Source organism: Prunus dulcis, chromosome 8 (assembly GCF_902201215.1).
Source record: "Prunus dulcis chromosome 8, ALMONDv2, whole genome shotgun sequence".
Lineage (NCBI taxonomy): Eukaryota > Viridiplantae > Streptophyta > Magnoliopsida > Rosales > Rosaceae > Prunus > Prunus dulcis.
Window position 1 is genome coordinate 15529712 of NC_047657.1, and position 26043 is coordinate 15555754.

General features: G+C 40.0%; 5 protein-coding genes across 6 annotated transcripts; 2 read left to right on the forward strand and 3 right to left on the reverse strand.

Annotated features, from left to right (window-relative positions):
• Positions 1–3167: 3167 nt before the first annotated feature.
• On the reverse strand, positions 3168–5638 carry LOC117638016 (cytochrome P450 87A3-like). 2 transcript variants are annotated; one of them, XM_034373099.1, is made up of 9 exons: positions 5424–5638; positions 4945–5275; positions 4687–4836; positions 4346–4594; positions 4171–4260; positions 3999–4077; positions 3804–3910; positions 3576–3703; positions 3168–3449 (listed from the first exon to the last, which is right to left on the reverse strand). In XM_034373099.1, the coding sequence occupies exons 1-9, from the start codon at positions 5624–5626 to the stop codon at positions 3356–3358; spliced, it is 1431 nt and encodes a 476-aa protein (XP_034228990.1). In that variant the 5' UTR covers positions 5627–5638; the 3' UTR covers positions 3168–3355. The 2 variants fall into 2 exon arrangements, 1 of the variants encoding a protein (XP_034228990.1); XR_004587256.1 differs by lacking the exon at positions 3168–3449 and having other exon boundaries at positions 3587–3703; positions 3804–3924.
• Positions 5639–7887: 2249 nt separating this feature from the next.
• Positions 7888–11008, reverse strand: LOC117637977 (isocitrate dehydrogenase [NAD] regulatory subunit 1, mitochondrial). Its single transcript, XM_034373048.1, has 4 exons — positions 10273–11008; positions 9938–10177; positions 8698–8776; positions 7888–8410 (listed from the first exon to the last, which is right to left on the reverse strand). Exons 1-4 carry the CDS (start codon positions 10798–10800, stop codon positions 8136–8138), a joined length of 1122 nt encoding a protein of 373 aa, XP_034228939.1. The 5' UTR covers positions 10801–11008; the 3' UTR covers positions 7888–8135.
• Positions 11009–13905: 2897 nt separating this feature from the next.
• On the forward strand, positions 13906–18142 carry LOC117638589. The gene has a single exon (XM_034373693.1). It carries the CDS (start codon positions 13906–13908, stop codon positions 18055–18057), a length of 4152 nt encoding a protein of 1383 aa, XP_034229584.1. The 3' UTR covers positions 18058–18142.
• A 672-nt stretch (positions 18143–18814) lies between these two features.
• On the reverse strand, positions 18815–21635 carry LOC117637829 (SEC1 family transport protein SLY1). Its single transcript, XM_034372862.1, has 2 exons — positions 21420–21635; positions 18815–21050 (listed from the first exon to the last, which is right to left on the reverse strand). Exons 1-2 carry the CDS (start codon positions 21448–21450, stop codon positions 19216–19218), a joined length of 1866 nt encoding a protein of 621 aa, XP_034228753.1. The 5' UTR covers positions 21451–21635; the 3' UTR covers positions 18815–19215.
• Positions 21636–21738: 103 nt separating this feature from the next.
• Positions 21739–23895, forward strand: LOC117637572. The gene is made up of 6 exons (XM_034372497.1): positions 21739–21897; positions 22012–22092; positions 22469–22597; positions 22698–22760; positions 22906–23030; positions 23559–23895. Exons 1-6 carry the CDS (start codon positions 21760–21762, stop codon positions 23749–23751), a joined length of 729 nt encoding a protein of 242 aa, XP_034228388.1. The 5' UTR covers positions 21739–21759; the 3' UTR covers positions 23752–23895.
• The last annotated feature ends 2148 nt before the right edge of the window (positions 23896–26043 follow it).

The window sequence follows — 26043 nt, forward strand, 5'->3', positions numbered from 1 at the left end:
GTAACCGTATTGAAGTATTAGGCGGCGCCGCCATTAGTTGGTGGTTGATTTTAGGTCCAAATGTATTAAAATTTCAGTGCATTCAAAATTCTATTTACGTAGGCACGCTAAATTTTTATTTTATTTTTTAGTCAAAGTTAGGAAGGGGAATGGAGGGGGGAAACTCATACACATGGGTACTTCAAACTTGAATCCAGGACCATTTGGGAGCACACCAAATGTCTAGGCCAATTTAACTAACATCCGGCCAAAAAAATCTATTTTGGTGTATTAAAAATCATACTTAGGTACATTAAAACTTAGCTGGGGCATTCAAATTAAAATTCTATTTAATATGTAGGAGACTCTAGCTGTTTATTTTAAATTGGTCCCCATTTTTTCAAGCAAACATAAGGCCCAAAATTTCTTCACATGAAGGGTCACAAAAATTACATTAATGCCACATGTTCCCAACGCTGTTTGTTAAAATGAAATTATGATTTAGTCCATTTCAAACTTTTAAGTGCCCGTTTGGCATTGCTTATTTGGGGTGATACGTGAATTTTTAAAATTTTTGGAAAGCCTAATCCGTTTAGTAAACTATGAGAAAATCACTTATTGTTAAAAAATTACTATGAGAGAAAGTTATAAGGGAAATCAGCTAATAATGTGCTTCCATTTTCTGATTAGGCATGAATCAGTTTCGAAGAGGCGTTAGGTTTAATGATCATGCGGGGATCATTTTTTCATTATGCGGGAATTAGTACCAAGAACACTTTTAACAAAAAATTTACCAAACACCAAACAACTTTCTCTCACAGCAAATCTGACATCGATTATTTTCACAGCATAACAATGCCAAACTGGCTGATTGGGGTTCTTCAATTTTCCAAAAACTTTTTCTTTTTATTAACTGATTTTGTTAACACATTTTTTTAAAAAACAAAAAACTTAAGAAGCCAACCTCTTCAAAAATAAAAACATCAGATGCCAATAGGTAATACACAAAGTAATGTGTATGGTTTTTTTTATTTTAATTTTTTGATATAACCAATCGTCAGAGTAGGAGCACAGGTGGATCTAAGCGTGGGCTGGAGTGGGCTCCAGCCTAGTGTTGAGCTTTTAGAATATACAACTTAGGCTAAGTAGTCCAAGCCCAAACTAGGTGAATCAAATATTAGCCTACACCTTTATGTAGACAAAAGCCCACCCTTGTATAATCCCAGCCGTTAGATTGATTGGAATCCGTGTGATGTAACTTTAGAATCCGTTTGATGCATTTTTATAATAAAGGTAAATACTTTTTAATATAATAAATGTTGTTGATAAGTGCCCCATATGGCCTCCCAACTGAGAAATTATAGAGTGATACTATATCACCACGTCAGCTAATGATACTTCCACCCAAAATCTGTCACATGTATTTTTTTAAAAATAAATAAAATATATTTTACAACTGGACTTTGGCTTCCAACTTTACCCTTCAACTTTAATCACTCAAACCTCTCCCCACCGTCTTCCCTGTCCACCGTCTTCTTCCCTACGCTATGCCTGCTATCTGCAACACCACATGTCTTCCCTTCTCTCTCGCCACCTACCCCAACCTTCACTGTCTTCATAGTTAATGAATCTAAAGAACTTCTATTGTCAAATGACTCAAAACCCATAAACAAAATCTAGTCAAACTCTACCATTTTATCTCTGGAGACACCCTTGAAGCTAAAGAAGATGGGTAATCTCTGAAAATTTCACTTCTTACTCTTTTAAAAAGACCTTGAATGAAAATTTCAGCGTATGATACGCCCATTCAAAGACAAAATAGAGCAGAATAGTACGGATGTACCACATCAGCGTATGATACTCCCATTCAAATTTCGACATGTGTCTATTTTTGAAAATAAATTAATTACTTCATTATAGCTGGACTTACTTAACCTTTATCTTTTAAAATAAAATTAGAAAAATAAAAAAAAAAGAAAGAATTTTCCAACAACCCTTCGTCCCCAACCCGAACACCCCATTACCGCCAACCTGTGCCACCCCTCTCCTTGCTCTTCCTCTTCAAAATCGGATGCTCAGCAGACAATTCACCTTAGAATCCGATTTTGAACCCAAGTCTTTTATTAGCCAAATCAAATTGAAGAAGATTGTCCTCCAATTGATGCGCTCTGATCACAATGGCAGCACCTTGGGTTACTGGGGCACATCCCAACATCCACAAATCCCAAACACAACACATCTTTGTTCACTTGCACCATTGAATTTGCTACAAACACACTCTCTAGTACACTCACTCTGCAACACAAAATCAATGGAAGGCACAGCCGATGTGGATTGAGTTGAAGCATACTCTGAAAGGTGCTACAGACGTCACCCTAGGAATTTGACAGGAAGAGCAAGGGAGAGGGGTGGCGCAGGTTTGAGTTGGAGACGGAGGGTTGGAAAGTTCTTTAATTTTCTTTTTAAAGACTTTTCTAATTTTATTTTAAAAGATAAAAGTTAAGTAAGTCCAGCTGTAATAAAGTAATTAATTTCTTTTCAAAAATGAACATATATTAAAATTTGAATAGAAGTATCATACGCTGACGTGGTAGATTCGTACTATTCTATAATTTCTCCAAAGTAAGGCCCACGCGCTCCATAAAAGTAATATAATGGATTGTTAATTATAAAGGTAAATGATAATTTCCTCTTTATCCTGCTCCATTTTGTCTGTTGCAATTCATTGTTTTCTTATAAATTGTTTTTTTTTTTCATGAAAACCTTTATTGTGTTTAGGGTTTGTTTTCTCTGTAATTCTTTTTATGCTATAATCTTTCTTCTGCTCAATCCATATTGTTATGATGGTATTAGAGCTCATCTTGATACTTCTATAATTTCTCATATATTTCTTTCAATTTCTACTTTTTGAAGCTCTGTTCTGAATTTAGGCACGAAGCCTTTACTAAATTTATGAACTTTTCAATTTCTCTGAGATTCTTCTGTGTTCTTTTTTGAATTTCTGGTTCTTTTAAGTTACTTTTGCTTCCTAAAGCTTGGCTTATATGATGATGGTTAACCATAACCATTGGAAAAAACATAACCACCATTATAATAGATATCATCACAACAACAACAACAACAACAACAAAAACAAAAACAAAACAAAAAAAAATTTACCCCACCCCTATAAAAATTCCTATGTTCACCATTGGGTAGGAGGATTTGAAACCTAAGACCTCGAATGCAAGAATAAATGCTCTTCACCACTTGAGCTATACTCCCTTGCAGCATGTGTATGTTTTTGTTGTTAATAACATGAAACACTCAATTTGATTATATATATATAGGTAGCACCTAAGTGTTCGATCAATTTATGAGAAAAAAAATATTCATCTCACGTTTTCTTCTCCTCGAACTTTATGTGAATTCCATCCCCAAATCCTAAAATAGGGTTTCGAGCAATGCGTGCCGCTTTGATTGTTGTCCACCTATGAACAGAGATTCAATAGATGACTTAGCTTTTTGTTTTTTGGACAAAGATGACTTAGCTCTGATAAAAACCTTGCAAAACACACAGTAGATTCGTAACTTGTGGTGAGAGAAAAAAAATGTACCTATATTTGGTGACCAAGACATGGAGAAAGGTGGCCAAGAAAACCCTACTATACTCTGCCCCTGCACATTGCCTCATTCCTCCACCAAAAGGCATGAAGTTCTTGGACACAGCATATGAGTCAAGGTCCTAAATTTCATCAAATAAATATAAAGTAAAATTAGCTGCTAAAAATTGAAGTCATTTGAACAAACGACAATGACATTCAGTCCGTCCCCGAGACACGAACCTTCCAACGCCATGGATTGAACTTTAGGGGATCCTCGAATGTGTTGGGACTTAACTGAAGTGCAGAGGTGACAACCATAATGGTCCAGCCTTCTGGAATTGTAAATCCTGCAAAGCATTTACTGGAAACATTTTAGTAAGAATCCATTTGCTGTTAGAAACAAAAGGCCTACGCTATTTGTAATTGAGGACTTACCCTTTACAGGAATATCTTTCAAAGCTCTACGTAATAAGCCAGGGGCAACATTTCCCAGCCTAAGAATTTCATTGATAACCTATGTGTTTTCCGAAGACCAGCAAATTATAAGTCTTTTTCTAAGCTGTTGTGCAAGGAAGAAGGAAATGCTTGTTGAGATTTGAGAACTAACCTGAAGAGTAAAAGTCATCGATTTATATTCGTCCCATGTGAGTGAGGAATTTGGATTTTCCCTGTTTTTGAGAATTGCCTCATGCTCAGCCTGACCATAAAAGATAATTGATCATGAGGGTCTAAAACAGAGGAGTTATGAAAATGAAATTGAAGCTCCAACTTTGTCTACGTACCGTCAACTCTTCTACAACTGAAGGATGCTCTGCCAGTAAACTGAAAGCTAATGCTAATACTGCAGAAATAGACTCAAAGGTGGCAAACAAGCCCCCAAATACCAGCTGAACTGAAAAATCCTCTGACAAAAATTTCTCCTTTTCCATGTCAATGCTGATTTGATCAAGGAAATCTCCTCTCCGCGTCTCAGGTGAAATCTGTCTCTCCTTTAGCATATCCCTCAACATGGTTGTTACGTTCTTTTGGTGCTGAATGAATTCCAAGACATTAAATTTTTGTAAAATCTCATTCAAAGGAGACAAACTTGTTGCTAGTTATAATATGCCAATTTGAATATCACCTTCAAACAATTATAGTAGGCTGTGCCAGGGATGTTCAAGGGAAAGGACATAAGACCGTCTATGATTTTAGTATATTTCTCACTCAGGTCATCAGATGATTTATCTGCATCATAACTGATCATCTGCTTCGCGCTAAAATTAAAAACCATCTGCAATGGCGAGAGAAGTTATGTTAAGTATGACAAGAACAGCAGCAGAAAAAAGCAGTACTGAAAAAGAAAATAAGTGATTGAGATTTAAGTTGGGTTGAAATTTACAACTGAGCCTGCATGCTTCACTTCAACAGAGGCTTTACTTGACCAGGCACATAGACTTTTGTTGACGAATTCTTCTATTTGAGGGAGCAGCTTCTCCTTAAGCCTCTCAGCACCAAAGTGATTCAAGAAAATGCTCCTTACATACTTGTGAACCATACCAACTGCGTTCGTCTTAGATTCACCTTCATGGACGAAGATCTTCGAAAACGTGTCCAAGTACCACAGTTCCACCATCCTCCCTTCTTGCTGAAATAAGTAGTTATTGAACTCAGGATCAGCTGTGACTACAACCTGTCTACCCGCCAAACTAGTCCGAAATATTGATCCATATCTGCAAGGCAAAGAAAAGAACATCTTGACTGAACTAGGCAGGTAACTTGGTATATCAAACTCCACTTTTTTAAAAATCATTAGATTGATTGAAATATAATAAACAAAGCAATATGTTCTTAGTTGAGTTTGAGTGAGCAGAGTTTTACCTTTGAAGTCTCTTCTTAATGAAGGGGTGAAGATCAAGTGAGTAGCTGGGAATGATCAAATTGAGAGTCTCTCCAATGAAAGGCAACCCCATGGAACCTGGAGGCAGAACCCCATTGCATTTTGGGTTCCTCCATTTGATAATCCAGTGAGTAAAATATATGACTAGTAAACTTACTAAACTCAACCCAACCAGAGTCCACATTTTTGTTTCAGATCAGAGAAAGAGTGGCAACTAGCAATCTATATGACCAGACTATATATATATATATCATGTGGAAATATTGGCCTGACAAAAGAAAATAGGAGATATTACAAGATTATTCCAAAATATATCTGACTTTTCTTGCACATTAAACATTTAAAATGAAACGTTCTAATGAGAGGGGCAGTGGGGCACACATGACATGACTTATATTAAAAGTAAAAGCCACCGTCTCTGACTTTTGCTCATCTGGTTGAATGAGAAAACAAGCACCCTCAGTCCTTGTTATGGCCCTCAGTCCTCACTCAGGAATAACTTCTAGGTTTAGGCTTGCAGGAAGTTCAGGGAACCTGAGCTATATGAAAGTGTTTTTGGTTTTCTGAAAGGGCTTTTAATCTTTATAAAAACATATCGAAACGAGCCCTTAATCTAAGTCATAATCCTGCTACAAAGGTAGTCCAAGTTGGTCGCTCAAGCCTATCGTTGATCAGGTCAAAACAGATGTAGCTTTCACCAATTTGTGTAAACTTTTTTTAACCAAAAATCATAGTATAATCAATGATTGCTGGTATGTTTGACTATTCGTAGAGATTCTGAAGAGTGTTCCTCAAATAAAATTATTTGAAGAATCCGTATAGAATTGGTGATAAAAGCTAAGCTTGACTGAAATATCAAATACAGTCTTGTCCAATATTAAATAGTACACAAGGTTCCCTGAAATTTGGATCTCAGACTCCACAACAAAGCGAAAGGTTTTTTTATTTAATAAAGAACAAGCATAGTTGGAGCGGAGATGGTGCATGCTTAATTTTAAATTAATGCTAAATAATAAATTAAAAAACTTATACTAATTAAGAATATTGTCCTTTCTGGTGTCAAATATTAAGAAAATTCTTAATAATGGAAGATTTTGTTTCGAGAGCATCGTTGAGGTTTAAAATATAATGCCAGTGAGGAGCACTAGATTGACGATGATAATAATACAAAATATAGTAATATTTCAGTCAAATTTGGGCTGCCCCCATTCTAAGACTTCTCATGGCCTGAGCAATGTTGTATTTGATCTCCCAATATTTACGTATGACCTCAAAATGACAACTCTGGAAAACTCATATACTAATCGATGGGAGCACTTCGTGGCTGACAATATTTCAAAGTTTGAACATCAAAAGATCAAATCTAAATCAATTTGATTCAACAGTTAAGAGATAGAATCTCACTATATAATTTTTATTTAATTCTAAGTGAAAGCAACTACGAGAACCCATAAATTTCCATAAATTTCAGTGGCTGACTAGTGTCCAAAAGATGAAATCAACAACCCACTTTGGTGTTTATGCAATTGATACAATTTTTAAGCCATGAAATCCAAACAACTTTGGAAGGTTAGACTGATCCTGTTGAAATTTCTTTGCTGGTTAAAATTATTTTCCCCCTTTGTCCACGTTTCTTGCTGGACTGAACTCATGACAGGACATTTTGTTACATATCCAGATATACTTGTCCAATTCTTTTCCTCTTTTAAGTTAAAGAAATACATAAAAAGTCAAAATTGAGTACAATTATTTTTGTAATTACATGTCGAATTCAAAAATTAATTGAGTGCAAGAAAACATCAACCTAAACTTATAGATAAACAACAGCTCGGATCTCTTTGACCTAAACCTTGTTGGTTACAATAGATAACATTCATTTCATGGTAGATTAATATAGTTTCATCAGCAGGTGTTAATCTTAAATCTCATCCTTACATGTGATCGAAAAGAAAAATTTATCATCCTTATATCATTTCTTACATATTGGGATGGAACTTGGAGTAAGGCTGGACCCAGGCCCACGTCCAACTATAGCAACATAACCCAATATCAAAATATATAAATACAGGATAACAATCAAATCATTATATTCAATTCAGCCCAGCATTCTCTCTTTCTTTATTTTTTACAAGCTATAATCTAAATTATTATTGAAGAAAAGAAGAGGGTTTCTCACACACACAAGCAAGATGTCATGAGAGTTTAAATCTGAGACCTCTGGTGTGCAAGTCAAAACCTTTTTCAACTGAACTAGACTCTATTGGCCAGTATTCTAATAATATAATCTGATCCAAAATAATAATCTCGGTTCAGTCCAGAATCCTAAATGAAAGCTAGTGTTAACTAGTTACAAGTGAGTTTTGTCTTGTCTTTGCTTAAACAACATTACAGGCCACATTAACAAAAGCCAGACAAATTTGAGTAGAAATGAGGTACAATTTCTCGTGGGAAGGAAAAGGAGATGTTTTTTTATCAAATTGAAAACTTTGAGCAGTGGGAGAACATTTATTACTGAATCAGTATATGGATCAATTCGGCTTATTCCCGAAAAAGGATAAAAAATAATAATAATATTGCATTTTGACAGATGTAGGATAACCTACCAATGATGGAGAAGAAACCATGTGAGAACGATGGTAAACAATAGTACGAAGTATAACCAAAATAAACACAACAGAAGTGTTCCCGGTCAATCAGTCCAGATTAGCAATAACCGCATCAACAACCTCTTGAGTGGTGCTGACTCCGCCGAGATCTTTCGTCCGGTACTTGCCTTCTGAGATCACACGTTTCACGGCTGTTTCAAGTCGATCAGCAAATGAAGGAAACTGGAGATGCCTCAACATCATGGCTGATGACAGTAGCAAAGCCACTGGGTTGGCCTTCTTTTGCTCCCATAATTTTTCGTTTCCAACATTTCCTGCTGAAGCACCTTGCTCAAAAACAGCATGATCAGCACCCACATTTCCTGTAGTCACCGAACAACTAATGAGGCACAGTTGAAAGAGAGAAACTACAAGAACCAGATAGAGTAAACGCAGTGATCAGTCCTTGAAGCAAATGATCTTTCTTTCATGTAATAGATCATTCTTACTATGGAGAGACGAAGTAAATACATCGTGATGATAGTAACAAAGCACAACTTGCCAATATATTACCATGATAAAAACAAGAATTCAACTCGCGACTAAAACTATTACAAAAATGACTGGCAATTTATTCTCATAAATTATACTAATTAATAATGATGTCTACCTCCTGGCATGACCCCAGTGCCTCCAGCAATACCAGCTGCCGTATTTGCCACTAGGTTTCCATAAAGATTAGGAGTGACCTGCAAGATATGAAACCACCTCTGTCAATGGAATGGGAAAAGAAAGTATCAAGTATTAACTAACAGGTAAAAAAGCAGAAAGGCATGCATGTATTTCAAATTTCAAAAGCCAGATACCTATGTTTTAGCTGGGCAACACAGACAGGTCTATTGGCTAAAATGAAGAACAAGCATAATACATCAGAAGCTTAGGGTTGGCCCTAGATTCAGTTTTTTTTTTTCCTTTTACGAAAAAAAAGGAAAAGAAATCCTATGCACGATACTCCCGCATAGCAGGGGTAAATACTCAAGCCCACCCTCCCCCCTCCATAAGGAAAAGAAAATGAGATTCTAAATAAACAAATAATAACAAAATACCTTCGTCATGAATCAAAGGGAGTTTATGATACACACATGATGCAAACCCATGACACAAGGAAGAGGAACAAGATTTTGATCCTCGTTAAAACAGAAACTGAAATTGTACAATAGAAAAGAAGGTAGCAGAACAGATTGTTGGAGTATTACAGTTTGATTCCACTTAAACGAACTTGTTCAGAGCTGGAGCTTCTTAAGAAATAGAAAGGCCGTACTTTTTTCCATTGGCATCATTTCAACAACCAATGAAAACAGAAAGACAAATACCATTAATATTCAAAGAAAATTTATTTCATATTACACCATTAGTCACAGACTTATCAAAAATTCATCCAGTCACAGCAGTCAACTTTATGTCAAACAAGTACTGTGCAGGAATTCCAAGTTCAAGCACAAAAAGGCACCACCCCTACGACCAAAAAAAAAATAAAGGCATCACTCCATGAAACCTAAATTCTGCCTAAAGTCAAATAATTTTATGTTCCTTGACCCAAGTTCAAGATGTAACAGGATGATAGATGATAACTACTTGGAGGGTAGCGCCCCCTCTAGACAGCAAGTCTATTTAAATAGTTTTTTAATTTTATTTTTATACTCACTTCTTACCATTAACACTAAGCTCTCAAATACAAGAGAAAGGACAGAGTTTGTTGCTAAACAAACTCCTACTCACTAGGCGAACACATCTCTGCTAAACCAACTCCTACAAACCCACGTCAGACCAAGTCCAAAAAGCAACGAAATTTCATCCAAACTTATTCAAATTGTAAAACAAATGGGAAGATTTGAAATGAAGCCACATACCATAACGTCAAATTGCTCGGGCTTCGAAACAAGTTGCATGCAGCAATTGTCCACAATAATCTCATTGTACTTGATACTTGGGTACTTGGTAGCAATCTCTCTACAAGACTCTAAGAACAACCCATCTGCCAGCTTCATAATGTTGGCTTTGTGCACAGCAGTCACCTTCTTTCTGTTGTTCAGATACGCATACTCAAACGCATACTTGGCAATTCGCTCTGAGCAAAACTTCGTGATCACCTAACCAAATTCAAAATCAAATCCCAATTTTTCCCAAAAACACAAACCCACAAAAATTCAAGACTAAAGATTTGATTTTTGACAGGTTATCATACCTTGAGGCTCTCAACGACGCCGGGGACGACCTCGTGCTCGAGCCCCGAGTATTCGCCCTCTGTGTTCTCTCTAATTACGACAATGTCCACGTTCTCGTGGCGGGTAGGGAGACCGGGGAGGTTGAAGCAGTTGACCAAGGAAGCGTACAAGTCGAGCTCTTTCCTCAGCTGGACGTTGAGCGAGCTCACACCCCCGCCGACTGGAGTCTTTAAGCCGCCTTTCAGGCAGACCTTGTTCTTCCGGATCGACTCGATCACCTCCGTCGGCACCCGCTTCAGATCGCCGTGGACGTCGTACCGCTCAAAGTATACCGGAGCGTGCATCGCCTCCATGACTTGCTCGACGGCGTCGGTGACGAGCGGGCCTATGCCGTCACCGGGGATCAGGGTGACGGGCCGCGGGGCTCCGTCGCCTGGTCGGGGCATGTAGGTGACGGATCTTGTGTTCGGGTCGGGTTTGGGAAGGAAGGGTCCGGGCGTGGGGCGGTGGGTGAGGTTTTTGAGAATCGGGAGGGTCCGCCGAGCCATCGGGTTAGGGTTCTGGGTTTTCTGGAGGGAGGGGGGCGTCGTCGGCTTTGGGGAGGGCCGAGATTTAGCAGAGGAGTTGAAGTTGAGCTGGTGGTTGACTGATGGAGGGAATAGGAAAATGTTAGTAAATTAGAGGACTTTTTTGCAATAAAGTCACGTTCTAGTTCGCATTTTTGGGTGGACCTTTTGGTCTAGTTGTCAATTGCACTGATTAATAATACATAGCTCCTTTTTTTGAGGGTATATCTTAAAATTTTAAATAATTAAAAATATTCATTTCTTCTACTTGAGTCAAGCCTTGGGGATCATTGGGCACATTTCATGGCTGGAGCTGTTGGTAAAAGTTGTTCTGCAGCTCTCAACTGATGCCGTTAATGTCTTCAGAACTTCAGATTATGTGTAGCTTTATGACATTTCCGTTATTTCGAGAATTGCCTACTTAAAACTTGATGCATTTGCTCATATTCATGTTTATAATTTGTGTTGCCTCATCATGATAAATTGTTCTGTACAACAGAGGAGGCCATTCCCAGTGGCGCCTGCAGGAGGGCCACTGGCTGGCGGAACGGTGTCGGTCAGTGCAGTATGTCCAGCTCTGTCTTGAGTTTGAAGCACTTATTTCTTGAAAGTAATTACATTCTAAATTCTTATAAACATGGTTAGTTACAAAAGTTACTGCGGTAGCAGTGACAAAACAAATTGCAGAATCAAAGTTCGTGTGGTGGGATAAGCAGACTTTACAGCCATTACTCCACCTAAGCTTTCCTACCCACCCAATGATGTTGACCCCAGAGCCATGTTCTCCCTCTCTCCACAGTGAGAGCTCCCTCACCGTCTCTGGTGATTCTCCCTAAGCTTGGTCTTAGCTGTTGCTTGTCAACCCATCTACATCGCATTAGTTCCACAAATCCTAACCCAGCTCCATATCCATTAAGTTACCAAATCTCATCCCTCCTCCATTGCTTTAGTCCCTCAGATCTCAACCAATCTCCATCGCATTTAGTTCCTCAAACCTCGACCAAACCTGTACTTGTCTGTTTCATTTACTCCTTACACCCACCCTCAATTCCATTAATTTCAACCCTGGCACCAGGACACAATCACTACGAGATCTTTCTCAGTTAATTACTTGATGGCTCTCTGCTTCTTGAGCCCTGGGCAGTTTTATTTCCCTGGCATTTGAAGGTCTAAAGTCATGAATGCACAGCAGCAACCTCGGAGCCTAGGTTCCTTAAACTGCATACCAGGAAATAACATTAACTTTTTGCCAACAACCACACCAAAATCATCAATAGCCAATCCCATCAGCTTCTTAAATCCCCCGATTTACCTCATACCTATTTCCACCGCCATAACAATCAATATCTTCAAATCTTATGCCCATCTAAGAGCATTCAAGCTACTCCCTCTCATTTTAAACCCACTAGAGAACTTTTCCCACTCAAACATGGCACAACACAGTACAGAGGAACTAACAATCCAACTTGAGGAATCTTTGGGTATCTCCTCACTGGAAAATGGTCCGAAGTTGATTGGTGCTGTAATAGCAAACAAGATGCCCAATCGTGGGGCTATAAAAAACATCCTGAAAAAGGCATGGCAAGAGTTTGGAGAAGCAAAGATCACCTGGATACGTGAAAACCTGTTTGCCATCTCTGTCCAGGATGAGGATATGGCAAGGAAGATCTTGGAGCGTGGCCCATGGTCTGTCATGCGTCATTGCTTCTCGGTTAGAAGATGGCCTTTGGAGCTGGCAGTGGAAGAAATTGATACCCATCTTGTTCCTTTTTGGGTACAAGTTCGAGGAATTCCCTTGAATCTATGTACGGAGGAAAATGCTGTGAAGATTGGGAGGAAAATTGGAGATCTGGTTGAATATGAGAACCCCAACCAAGCCAGAGGTTTCCTGCGTCTCAGAGTAGAAATAGACACCGCCCAGCCCCTTCCAGCAGGCTTTTGGCTCCCGCGCAGCGATGGCTCCGAAACTTGGGCAGAACTGCAGTACGAGCGTCTATCTGATTTCTGCTATAACTGTGGCAGACTGGGACACTGCAACACCGAGTGCCCACAAGAGAGAGCCGAGGAGGGAGCTGCGGGATACGGTACTTGGACGAGAGCCAGAGTTATCAGAGAGCTGTATGAACAACCCAAACCCATATCGGCGCCGCAAGGTGAACGAAGGGCCGCAACAACACCAAACCAGAGACGTACCAATGATAGGGGGCGGCGCGTGCACCATGCGCGTGAGATCAGGGAGGATATAGTATCTGAAAGTCGCGAGCAAACCTGTGAGATGACAAGTCAACTCAGGACACACGGCTCAAGATTCCACCCGTTGCTAACTGATGGGACTCACGTGGTAACTCAGGCCGCTGGAGACACAACAAATCAGCTCGTTCTGAGCAGATCTGTAAATCCCTCGAGACACACATTCATGACAGGCAAGAATCAAGGAGAAACAACTCAGATTTTGGGGAAGGCAGCAGAAAGAAGTTTCAACAACACGGTAACTTTGGAAGAAATTAATCTGCCCTCAGAATTTATCAGACCTGCAGGCAGAAAGGGACCCATTTCGGAAGAAGAGAGAATGGAGTTACTGAAGGCCCAAAACATAAAGGCAGCCTCTTTTATAACTGACTGGACCAGACCAGGCCCAAGCCACAGAGAAGACAGATTTGATGATGGGCCGCCTGGAAGCGATTTGCAGCTTGAACCTGTGCTCTCAAACCCCTTTGGACCCCAGCTAAACCAAACCTCCCCCATGCTGGCGGGCCAGATAAACAACATGTTTACTAGCATGGGTCTTAAAAGGGTTGCTGAAACAGAAGTGGTTGGCAATTTCAAATCTCCTGATAAAAAGGCAAAAGGCTCCCAGCATGAAGAAAGCTCGGGCTCGACAAAAGGAAAGACAATAAAGGCCTATGGAAGAACAAATCGTAGAAGGGGTCAGGCTTTGGGAAGCAATCTATTTTCGGAGGAAAGGCTTCAGGAGGTCAAAGTTACTGAAACTGAAGATTGGGGGAGAGTGCGAAAACAAACAACAGATGAAGTGGGAGGAGACTCCCAGGGCGGTGGCGGCTGGCCTGAAACAGCCGCACGGGAGCCATGAGTTACCTCCTATGGAACTGTCAGGGCCTAGGGTCTGACCTGACAGTTCGAGCCCTTCATGGGTTCATAAAAAAACACAGACCCTCTGCTGTTTTCTTAATGGAAACAAAAATGCAGAACAGCAGAATTGACCGTCTAAGACGCAGAATGGGCTTCCAAAATGGTTATAATGTCCCCCCAAATGGTTTAGCAGGAGGGCTTAGCCTTTGGTGGGATGAGTCCATAAATGTGGATGTTGCTTTTAGTTCCGAAAACCTGATTGATACTAAGGTGCATGGTCTAAGCGATGGTTCTTACTGTCGTGTGTCTTGGATTTACGGCACGCCTTACAGAGAGCAAAAACCAGCTTTTTGGGGGTGGCTAGGATCCCAACTCTGTGCTACTAATGACCCTTGGCTCTGTGGAGGGGACATGAATGAGTTCATATGGCACTTTGAAAAGGCTGGGGGGGTTGCTGCTTCCCACTCAAGACCCAGACATCTTCTTGAGTTTGCCACGAAGGCTGAGCTTATTGACTTGGGGTTTAGTGGACCGAGTTTTACTTGGAGAGGCACAAGGAACACACACTTTGTGCAAGAAAGAATTGACCGGGGACTAGCAAATGCAGCCTGGCAAACTCGATGGCCAGACACCACGGTTTTACATTGCCCAGTAATTGGTTCGGATCATTGCCCCATTTTTATCTCAACGACTGAAAAAGGGAAGTTTGGGAAAAGACAATTTAAGTTTGAACCCTCATGGGCAGATGATCCAGAATGTAGGGAGGTCATTGAAAGGGCGTGGAGTAGTAGCCTCAGCGGCCCATGGATGTCGCAATGGCAGAAGAATCTGCATACTTGTCGGAACCATCTTACCGATTGGAGTAAAAGGAAATTCAAGAATAACAAAATCGAAATAGACAGTCTGGTGGACCAACTAAACCTCATGCAACACAGCTGGGAGGAAAATACCGAGAATATCTCTCGTATTAAGACCAAGTTGAATGATCTATGGAGAAAAGAAGAATGTTACTGGCAGCAGCGCTCCAGAATCAAATGGCTGCAAAATGGCGACTCCAATACCTCTTACTTTCACCAGGCGACTATCCAAAGAAGGAGACAAAACAAGATCGTGAGAATTAAAGGGGAAAATGGCAACTGGGAACAATCACAGAAGGGAGTTCGCAGGGCTTTTGAGGAGTATTTCAAAGAGCTGTTTACTTCAAGTGGGAGCAGAGATTGGAATTCCATCCTGAATTGTATTGAACCAGTGGTAACTGATGACATGAACAGAGACTTGACCAGGCCAACTACACTCGAGGAGATTAAAGATGCTGCTTTCCAGATGGGGGCCACGAAAGCTCCAGGGCCTGATGGCTTTCATGGGACTTTCTATCACAAATACTGGGGAATTATTCACAATGATATTCAGGGCTTCACTGCTGATTTTTTCACTGGCCAAGCCATCCCCAAGCCTTTGAACTCCACACAAATAGTCCTTATTCCAAAGATTCCTAATCCTGAAGCTGTCTCCCAATTTAGGCCAATTAGCTTGTGCAACTTCTCCTACAAGATCCTCTCCAAAATTCTGGCCAACCGTCTTAAGCCTCACCTACCTAGCATTATCTCCCCAACTCAAAATGCATTTGTTCCTGATCGACAGATCCAGGATAACATCCTGGTAGCCCATGAAGTTTTCCATGCTTTGAAACTCAAGAAATCAAAGAAAAAGTTTGAGATGGGAGTGAAACTCGATATGAATAAGGCTTATGACCGCGTGGAATGGGATTTTCTTGAGAAGGTTATGCAAAAAATGGGGTTTAATACAGGTTGGATTCAGTTAGTCATGAGCTGTGTAACAACGGTAAACTTCACTGTGGTGATCAATGGCCAACGGGGTGGAGCCTTCTCCCCATCCCGGGGTATCCGACAGGGAGACCCAATCTCCCCTTACTTATTTCTTTTTATTAGTGAAGTTTTGTCCCTGCTAATAAAAAATGCTTGTGAGACAGATTTGTTACAAGGTATTAAGCTGAATTCTGGAGGTCCTACCTTATCTCACCTATTATTTGCAGATGATACTCTCATATTCCTGAAAGCCACCACCCAAAATTGTCAGAATATCTCTCGCCTCCTTCAAGCATTTTGCGCTGCGTCTGGACAACAAGTGAGCTTGACCAAGTCCAATGTGGTTTTCAGCTCCAACACCCCTTCCTATGTCCGAGCTTCAATGTGTGCAATCCTAGGCATGCCAGATGTTACTGATGCAGGGAAATACCTGGGTCTTCCCACGTCTTGGGGCAGAGCAAAGAAGGAAGCGTTGGTGTATGTGAAAGATCGAATTCTCCGAAAGGTGCATGGCTGGAATCAGCATTGCCTTTCACAAGCTGGCCGTGAAATCTTAATTAAATCGGTGGCTCTTGCTGTACCAGCTTATCCCATGAATATCTTCAAATTCCCTACCACCCTTTGCAAAGAAATTGATTCTGTTTTGGCGGGCTTCTGGTGGGGGCAGAATGGAGATAATCGAAAGCTCCATTGGATCAACTGGGACACCCTTGGACAACCTAAACATGAGGGGGGAATGGGCTTTCGCAACCTCCACGAGTTCAACTTAGCTCTTCTCGCAAAGCAATGCTGGAGAATTTTGATGGAGCCTCAATCCCTGTGGGTTAAAGTTCTTAAAGGTAGATATTTCCCCAATGTCAGTTTCTTGGAAGCTAAGAAGAGTGGTCGTACTTCGTGGGCTTGGGCAAGCTTGCTTGAGGGCAGGGATATCCTACTTCGTGGTGCTCATTGGCAAGTTATGAACGGGGCACATATTAGATTGTGGGTTGACCGATGGCTGCCAAACTCTCTAAATGATTGTCCTCGCTTTCATTCTACTGAAACTCTTGATCGGAACTTACGAGTGGAAGCTATTATTAACAGGGAGCTCGATGAATGGAACTTGGACCCAATTAGGCATGCCATTTCTGATAGTGATGCCCGTGCAATTACAAGAATCAAGTTCGGTAGCAGCAGACTGCCAGACCGACTGATTTGGCCTATGGAAAGGAATGGTTCTTACTCTGTGCGCTCTGGTTACCATTGGCTTCACAATACTGAATGTAGACGAAGAAATCCACGCCCATCCTCTTCAATGGCGATTGATCCAAGGCTTTGGAAGCAGATTTGGAAAGCGGATGTCCCCCCAAAAATTCGAAACTTCATGTGGCGAGCTCTCAGAAATTGCCTTGCTACATCGGCAAACTTGCACAAAAAGAAAATCGCTAGATCGCCCATGTGTCCGCTCTGTAATGATCACCCGAAAACGGCTGAACACATCCTTCTCCTCTGTCCTTGGGTGGAGCCTGTCTGGTTCGGATGCTCCCTCAACCTTCGTATAAATCATCAGGCGGTGACATCTTTCGGCCAATGGTTAGGGAATGTTATTGAGAAAGGGAAGACCCCACAGGAGCGATCAAGATGCCTAACTATTATCGCGTACTTCTGCTGGCAGATTTGGAAGGATAGGTGCAAAGCAGTGCTGGAACACATCTCCCCTTCACCAGCCAGAACTACCCACGCTGCCTCTATTGCCATCAATGAATTCCTTGGCTCCCTTGATCATGGCAGACATCAAACTGTGCATCCTACCCTTTCTAATGACAACCAACAACAACTTTGGAACCCCCCTGCCTCTCCCTTTGTCAAAGTCAACGTGGATGCATCATGGAATCCAAACTCAAAGAGGGTTGGCATTGGTATCCTAATTAGGAACACTCATGGAGACTTTATCAAGGGGTCATCCATCCCATCTGTGGCGAACTCTGCTATTGAGGCTGAGGCACAGGCTTGTCTTGAAGGCTGTAAGCTCGCTGCTGAGATGGGTTTTCATCAAGTAACTTTTGAATCTGATTGCAAGGAAATCATCTCTCCTTTGAAGGGCCCCTTATCCAATGGAAGGTGGGAAATCTATCCTATCCTAAGTACTGTTCGAGATGTTTTGAACTGCTTCCAGACCTACGTTTGGACGTGGATTCCTAGAACCGCCAACCAAGCGGCAGATCATTTGGCAATGCTTGCCATTTCGAGGATGAGCCCGGAAGTATGGGTCAACCGACCCCCATCCTCTCTAATGCATATCCTGAACAAAGATGGTTTACCATGCCCCCCAAGGAGTGCTTAATGTTTGCGGTTGTGTGGGCTTCTCGACGTATCCGGTTGTCTTATGACTACGTCTTTTTATTAGTCCTCCTTCCATGCAGCTGTGATGTTTTTATTTCTTGTTGTTTCGTTGTGCCTAGCTGCTTTATAGGTTGTGTACTTCTCTTGGCTGTTTGCCTTTTTATGAAATTTCCATATTTCAGACCAAAAAAAAAAAAAGCAGACTTTACAATCTTTTATTGCTTTCTTAGTTCTGATCGTTGTTTCCTCTCTGCAAATCGTTTTCTTTAATTTTTGTTTCCTCTCTGTGGGGAACAAACTATTGACTTAGACGGTGCTGTAACTATCTGGGTTTAAACATAATGATAGTTACAATAACAAAAACCCGACTTGAAAAACTTGTTTTCCAATCCTGCAAATGAGTGTAAGGGCGTAAATCGTATAATGTCACATTCATTCTAAATGAAGAAAAAAAAAATGATTAAATTGCAATATAACTGTGTACGCAACTAAATGAAAAGAAAAAACTCAATTTTGGCAATTAAACTGGACATAACATTATTACGAAAATTTACGAACCCTTTTAAAAATTAAGTAACACACTTGTTTAACTAATTCTCTAATCAAATAATCACTCCTAAGGAATTATATAAACAATTTTCTAATGAACTCACGAGTTCACATGGAGGAGTTGAAGTAGAGCGGCTGAAAACAAAGTTAGTTACACAACTTTGTTTGCAATAATTCCACCTAATTTCCCACACAAACAAGCACAAAAATTGCAAACATAATCCAATATTAATTCACATCTCGTTAACAATCAAATCAATCTATTGAAGAGAGTAATATATTGTACTTCAAACTTCAGCTTTCGAATTTCAGGTACATCAATAAAAGGTAAGACTAGTAAGCTTTTTTCCAACCACAACACTTACAGATCAATGAAATACAAAAGTTACGTGATTGCTAAAGAACTTCTGATTCTGTGAGAAAGTCGATGTAATCTCATCTGAAAACACCATACAGGCCTTAGAAAGAAAGGGAACCACAGAATACCTGTCCTTCTATCACTTAACCAAAAACATGCAACAAATTTATACAGTCTTGCACATGGTTTCTTAACTTCCCATAATTGTCCTCGTTCATGAGTAAATAACCACTGAATTGCAGGATTTAAGTATCACTGAGTTGAAGCAGCAGGAGGAGCACCACCCAATCCCATTTTCTGCCCCAATAATGCAAGCTGCTCCACAAACTCCTCTCCTGTGAGTAATTCTGTTGTTCCATAGATAACATGTTTGACAGACTGTTGACGTTGTACAAGCTCTTGCAGGCTCCCGTATTCCACATAATTACCACCACCAATCATGAAGACAATAGCTTCCTTAAAAGGTCCTTTCAAATGGCTGCTACTCATTCCTGAGCTTGACTTCGGGGCACGAGGATCAAACACAAGGTAAGAATCAATTTCTGGATTTGGCTTCCCCTCCATCAAGGCCTCCACTGTTCTTGTTAATGCTAGCTGTCTATCATTGGATAACAGATTTTTCACACCTGCTGTCACGGCGCTTATCGATTGCCCATATAGTTTCTCTGCCCAGTCGACTATGTTGCTTCTGCTAGCAGAATTGGCTGATGCTAATGAGACATTCAATGCCTTGATCTTCTTCACATACTGAAATGCACGGGTATCGACCTCAGACTCCCTGAGGGCTGCTTCCACTGATTCCACTTCTGCCTGATTAATGCTTTCTGAAGAAATAAGATACATGATAGAAAACCGCAGCTTATCCATCTTACTCCCTTTCCCTCTAAGCACACCCAAAAGTTCACTGCGATCAATGCCCCCTCTAACCATCATGTCGTACTCCTTTTTGGCAAAAGAATCAAGCAGCCTCTCTTTGATCTCACTCAACAACACAGTTGCAATGTTGGTGTGCTTATCAATCACCTGCTTCCGCGCGGTCAACTCTGGCAATGAGTTCACTGCACTCATCAAATGTTTTGTGTTCCCAATCATGTCTGTCCCATCAAACTCAGTTCCATCAGTCCCGCCAGTCCTTCTATTGACCTCATCAACATCCCTCTTATACTTATTCAATTGGGTCTCAATCTCCACTGCTACTTCAGGAAATTCTAAAGATCCATTTGCTACCCAAAATGGATCTGAGCTATCTAACTCAAATGACTTCATCCCACCCTTTTCACCTTGAACACTCAACCTATTAAGCTTCAATCCAAGAACATCATGCACTAATGGTCGGTACCTAAAATCATGCTGTATTCCCACAGATAACTCAAAATTACGATCAAATATACACAGTATCGGGCGCTGGAAAGAGCTCACAAAGTTTCCACCTTCCGTAAACAAATTGTTCTTTGACAACAAGTGGTCACGCAGTCTCTGATCCAATGCTGATGCTACCATCTCGGCTGGTCCACCACGAGGACACCTGATAATTGGGACAACAGCAAGGGTAGCCAAAACGCAGAACAACCCACCAACTATCTTGTCAATAATCTCCTCAATTTCACGGTCCCCTGCAGAGGGATCATTCAATTGAACATAACTGGACTTCTGTGCCAACGAGAACAAATTATCTTCCAGTGTCACAAACTCCAAATATTGATCATGCACCTTCGAAATCCGATGAATTGAATCTGAATTCAAAGTCCCAGATGCCAGATCCTCAAGCAGTGGACGGGGGATCAAGGACGAGAAATTAAGATGGAAGCTATCATAGAGCGAGCTGGAGGTGTCAGCAATGATCCTCTGAATGTTGGAATGGCTGGGTTGGACAAAGTACACAGCGGGAACATCGTGAACGGGCTTGCGGTCCTTGTCAATGAGGAAGTAAAGGGTCACACCATGCTTACGAAGGTCCTTAACATGGATCAATGGGGAGAGTATGTTTTGGCAAAACTTATCATAGATCAAGATCTTGTACACCTCTTCGTTGGCCATACCAGTTGCATTAACGGGTTGGTTCAGATTCAACATACGGGTAATACATTCTGAACCCAAAAATCACAGACCAAATTCAATACTTTGCTAAAAATTCAGAAAACTAAATCGAATATATGCAAACCCAATCAGACGAATCAAATAAAATTTCGTTTAGCATATGACATTTCAATTCCTCTTTTTATAAGCAGAAAAATACAGCCTCAAACTAAAATCACAGATCAAATTCAATAACAAAAACCCACAACAAAGTAAGCAAATTTAATCAACTCCAATGGTAATTCCACTATAAATTTACCTGGGTTTTCTCTATTAGCTAAATGGGCTCTCGATTAATTCCACAGTATTTTCATTTTTACATCCTTGGTTTGGTTGAAACAGAGATCTAGAGCAACTAAATGACCAAGAGAGCAATTTACCTGTTTGCCTTTGCCGCAGATTGAGAGCCATGGCCGTGAAATATATATCCTTCCGCGTAGCAAAGACTCACAGACTCACGAGCAATTTTGGTTCGATTTGAAGTTTTATGATTCCCGAAGAGGTCTGCAAATTTGCGGGTTAAACTTGAGCCCTGTGATGTCAAAGAAAAGTCGTTCCTCTACGGCAGGTTCCACGTGAAGTAGTCTACTCTGACCAATAGAAAAGCACCACGACATATAAACGATAAAGTTGTAATTATTTCATTGGTGGACCACATAGGCTGACTAATGGGATCTCGTAAATGTCATCAATAAAATTACAAACACTAGCAGAGTGTACATGAGAGAAGAAGAGGTGTGTGATGTGGTGGTGGGTTTCGAGATGGCTGAGACGACGACGTTTCTGAGCAACAGATACTGGGTACTGAGGCACGGCAAGAGCATTCCGAATGAGAGAGGCATCATTGTTTCCTCCATGGTTCTTCTTCTTTTTTTTTTCTTTTTTTTTTCAATTTTTCTTAATTTGTTTTTTGGTCCTTCAGTTTTTGACTATTTTGTATTTGACGCATGGCTAGCAAACATTTCTTGACAGGAAAATGGTACGCGCCCAGAATATCAATTGGCGCCAGAAGGTGTGAGTCAGGCACAGTTGGCTGGGCAATTGTTCCAAAAGGTACTTGCTTTGTGTTTTAAGCATCCAATTTTGTGGGTTTTGCTTTTATGTTTACAACTTTCTTGGACCATTATGATCATCTGATATGTCTTCTCTGGTCTTTTCATGGTTTTAAATGGTTCTGCTAATTGACCATTGATATGAACAAGATGTAGTGGTTTAAAGGGTTTAATCAAGTGGAGACCAAGAAGGGGGTTGAAGATTTGATTTGATGAATTAACAAAGAAAACCAATAGAAATTTGGAAATGTAATTAGTTTGGTGGGCATAAACTAGAAGGCTTTATTGGTTGCCTGATGCATAATGCTGATATTGGTTGTTATTTAAGCTAAGAATTATGTAAGTTTAGTTAATGACTGTCTTGCATTGCATGTCAGGTACTTGAGGAAAATAACATACCGATTGAAAATGTTTGCATTTGCTACTCTCCGTTTTCGAGAACAACTCACACTGCTCAAGTAGTTGCATCTGTCTTGAACGTTCAATTTGAGGGTGCTCAATGTAAGGTAAGATGGTCCAGCCCCAAAGCTTCATACTAACTTATCTGTCAAACAAGTGATCCTTCCCCCTTGTTGCATTCATTATGAAGTAGATTTTTCTGGACAGGTGATGGAAAATCTTCGTGAACGCTCCTTTGGTCCTTCATATGAGCTTCTGTCACATGATAAAGTAAGTCTGTTGGTGCTGGTGTAGTTTTTCCACTGATTAACTGACAGACTAAAGGCTTGCCTGTATTGTTTGATTTGTAACTGGTGCTAACTTATAATCCTCCTATTCTGAGGCTGTCTTAATTCTCTTTTCCCTTTACCAATAGTATCACGATATATGGGCTCTTGATGAGAAAGATCCATTCACCAAGCCAGAAGGAGGAGAAAGTGTCAATGATGTTGCATGTAGACTTGCAGAAGCTATTGCAACTTTGGAGTCACAATTTCAAGGGTAATTGTATATCTATTGATTTGGTATTCCTAATTTCCTGCATTGTATTCATGTTTGCAAAACATCTATAATAAATCTACAAGCATCTTATGTGATGATATTTGACACTTTTACTCAGACTGTTTGAAAACCCCGTCAGTTGAATCAGTTCATCATGTTTCACATTGCATATCATCAGGCACATTGGATTGCAGAGGCATGAAATAAAATATATACAGTTGAGGGTGTGGCACTTAAAAGCCTATTTATAATTTCTATAGATAAAAAGCCATAAAACATCCATTCGGCGCTTAAGAGATTGAATTCAAAACTAATCGATCTGAGGAGGAGTAAGTTTGCAATTCTTGATAGAAATTCAGTTCAATTTTCAGTTAGGTCTCTTTTTCTGTTAGCTGTATAAGACACTATATCCAGCTGTGCGGTTGCTTTTCTCTTTCGACTTCCATTGTGTTTAATTAAGTCTTCCCCTTCATTGCCTGCGTATCATCTTAAGTGTGTGGTTATCTGTTACATATGTTCAATCTACAGGTGCACCATCTTAGTTGTTAGTCATGGCGATACCCTACAAATCTTGCAGACAATCCTGAATGCTGCTAAGCTAAATGCAGGATCCATTTACAATGACTTGGCATCGAGAATTCAAGCAGTTCAAACCCCTCCCGTCCTGTCACAGCACCGAAAATTTTCCCTGCTTACTGCAGAGCTCCGGGCAGTTATATGAGTATTACCTCTGAAGAAACTTTCAGCTTTTTCTTTGTAAGTTCTGAAAAACTGGGATAGTGTCATTGAAAAGGATTAAAATAACATTTATACATGTCATTAACGAAGAAATATCATGTCACTTTGGACTTGTTAAATGGTTTTACCAATTTGCCAACCTTGGAGCCGTCATCACTTTGGAAATTGTTGTCTACACAAGCTTTACATTCTCAACGAGTTTGGTTGACATCATCTTGCTTTATCTTCCCCTTTTGCACTCGAGTAATTTCGTGAAGCAAAGAAATCAGCTTAAAAGCAAGCCCAAAGATTAACTTGGCTTTCAAGTAATTGAGTTTTGGCTTAATTAGGATTCTTTTTATATGATGATCTCACGGGATTCTTAGTTCCTTTACCTTAGTATTTGCCCCAACCTATTTCAATGATATTGGCCGTCCATTGTCAGGCCCCGTGTTAAAAACAAAGTTCAAACAACAATTTCTGTAAGTTGGTAGATGACAAGCTCATAAGAAGTTTGATTTTATTGATTCAAGACCACACAAAAAAGGTAGAACTAATAAGAACATAAATGGGGTTCAAACTACTGCTCCAATGGCCCTACAAAAAATAAAGTACAAATTAACCACCATTGCCACAGTTGCCGAATCATATCAACCTGTAATGGGGAAGAAGATGAAAAGAGCATCGCACAAGGAAAAACGTGTAACTAAAAGTAGAAAATACACAGAATGTCTCTGGAGTTCAAGTATGTCCATGGCGTCTAATTCCATAAAAAAAACTTTGTTAGTTTGATGATGTAACACGCATATAGTGGTAGCCGATTGGGTTACTATTGAATTTTATGTCGCCTTCGCTTCGATGGATGTACATCGCGGTGGACGTCCTCTGGTTTGTTGATAAATCTTTGATGGAGAAAACCAGCAAGGAGTATAAGAGAGACAAAAAAGAGAAGAACAAGAGAATACATTAGACCATAGAAAAGAACAACAAGGAGAAGCCCGAGAATATTAGACATTGATTGGTTCTTTTAATTTTCAGACAAAAAGAGGATGAATTGAAGGATATTTTGATAAAGACCAAAGGAGAGATATATTTTATATAAGGAGAGATCACAGCATAAGCTTAAATAGTAAAACGTAAGGAAAGCCTAACCCTATTTAAACTAGGAAAGCTTAACCCTATTTAAACTAGAAAAGCTTAACCCTATTTGACTAGGAAATCATAACTTTGAAAATAAAATCCACAAGAAATTAGGAATTGAGATACTATATAAAATAATATAAAAAATTTAATACCTAATTCTATGATGTTTAGATATTAAGATCATTTAAATTGAATATGGTCAATATACTATTCACGTCATATAACTTATACAAATAGGAAAATCGTAATTATATAATTTATACCATATAATCGTATACCAATACTATACAATAATTTCTCACTTGGTTGAAATACATCACCACAAAAGTTCGTTTTTTAGAGCTTGCAGTACTACTACTAAAGACAAATTAGAAACAGCTGGTTGCGGATTATTGGCTACCATATCAATCGTACGTTCAACCACAGCAGCATGCACATTGCAACACACCATCTCTCTCTCTCTCTCTCTCTCTCTCTCTCTCTCTCTCTCTCTAAAATGAGGGACGCCAGTCAGTTTAAGAAATCAAAAAGTTTCTAAATATCAAAAACCATACAGTCCTTCCTCTCAAAGAAAAGCAAATAACAATGCCTGTTCTTCTCATTGTTCTTCTTTTCTAAGTTCTAATTTATTCTCTGGTTCTTGTTTTCTTTGTTGCTCTTCTCTATCTTGTTGGGTTTCTTTACAGAAAAATGTTCATCAAACCAAGGGTCGTCTACAGAACTGTTTCTGGGTTTTAAGTGTTCTTGTTGAGTACTTTGCTTTCTTTTTGCCCATTTTCTTTAGCTCACCATAATAACTGTCCTCATGGGTGGTTTTTTCTACTGGCCTAATGGCGCCTTCAGATGATATCAAATTCGTCGGGAGCTCCAGATCTGTTTGAAGATTAGCCTCACTGCGCCAGCTGATGAGTTTGTTCACCCAGAAAATCAATCTCTTTTTTCTTTTTCTTTTTGGTCAAGTGGTGGTGGAAGCCCAAACAAGAAAGAAAATCAACTATCACCGTCTGCCTCCGGGTTCAAGTAGGATTACAACTTCCTCAGTGACTTTCTTTTTGTTCTTTTATTTTACTGGGGATTTTTTGTTCTTGATCAAATAGTGAAAGAGCCAAGAAAATGTTCAAATGAGCTCAAGACAACGGTGGTGGAATTTTTA

Excerpts from the sequence above, each read along its gene's own strand:
- LOC117638016 (XM_034373099.1), bottom strand. The coding sequence starts at position 5,626 with ATGTGGACTCTGGTTGGGTTGAGTTTAGTAAGTTTACTAGTCATATAT. Across the intron at positions 4,595-4,686 it reads CCTACTATAATTGTTTGAAG|CACCAAAAGAACGTAACAAC; the intron begins GTGATATTCAAA and ends GAATTCATTCAG. Across the intron at positions 3,450-3,575 it reads GTCTTGGTCACCAAATATAG|GTGGACAACAATCAAAGCGG; the intron begins GTACATTTTTTT and ends CTCTGTTCATAG.
- LOC117637977 (XM_034373048.1), bottom strand. The coding sequence starts at position 10,800 with ATGGCTCGGCGGACCCTCCCGATTCTCAAAAACCTCACCCACCGCCCC. Across the intron at positions 10,178-10,272 it reads GCGTCGTTGAGAGCCTCAAG|GTGATCACGAAGTTTTGCTC; the intron begins GTATGATAACCT and ends GAATTTGGTTAG. Across the intron at positions 8,777-9,937 it reads CCGAGCAATTTGACGTTATG|GTCACTCCTAATCTTTATGG; the intron begins GTATGTGGCTTC and ends CATATCTTGCAG.
- LOC117638589 (XM_034373693.1), top strand. The coding sequence starts at position 13,906 with ATGAGTTACCTCCTATGGAACTGTCAGGGCCTAGGGTCTGACCTGACA.
- LOC117637829 (XM_034372862.1), bottom strand. The coding sequence starts at position 21,450 with ATGGCTCTCAATCTGCGGCAAAGGCAAACAG. Across the intron at positions 21,051-21,419 it reads TCTGCGGCAAAGGCAAACAG|AATGTATTACCCGTATGTTG; the intron begins GTAAATTGCTCT and ends TTTTGGGTTCAG.
- LOC117637572 (XM_034372497.1), top strand. The coding sequence starts at position 21,760 with ATGAGAGAAGAAGAGGTGTGTGATGTGGTGGTGGGTTTCGAGATGGCT. Across the intron at positions 21,898-22,011 it reads GCATCATTGTTTCCTCCATG|GAAAATGGTACGCGCCCAGA; the intron begins GTTCTTCTTCTT and ends ATTTCTTGACAG. Across the intron at positions 23,031-23,558 it reads TTGGAGTCACAATTTCAAGG|GTGCACCATCTTAGTTGTTA; the intron begins GTAATTGTATAT and ends TTCAATCTACAG.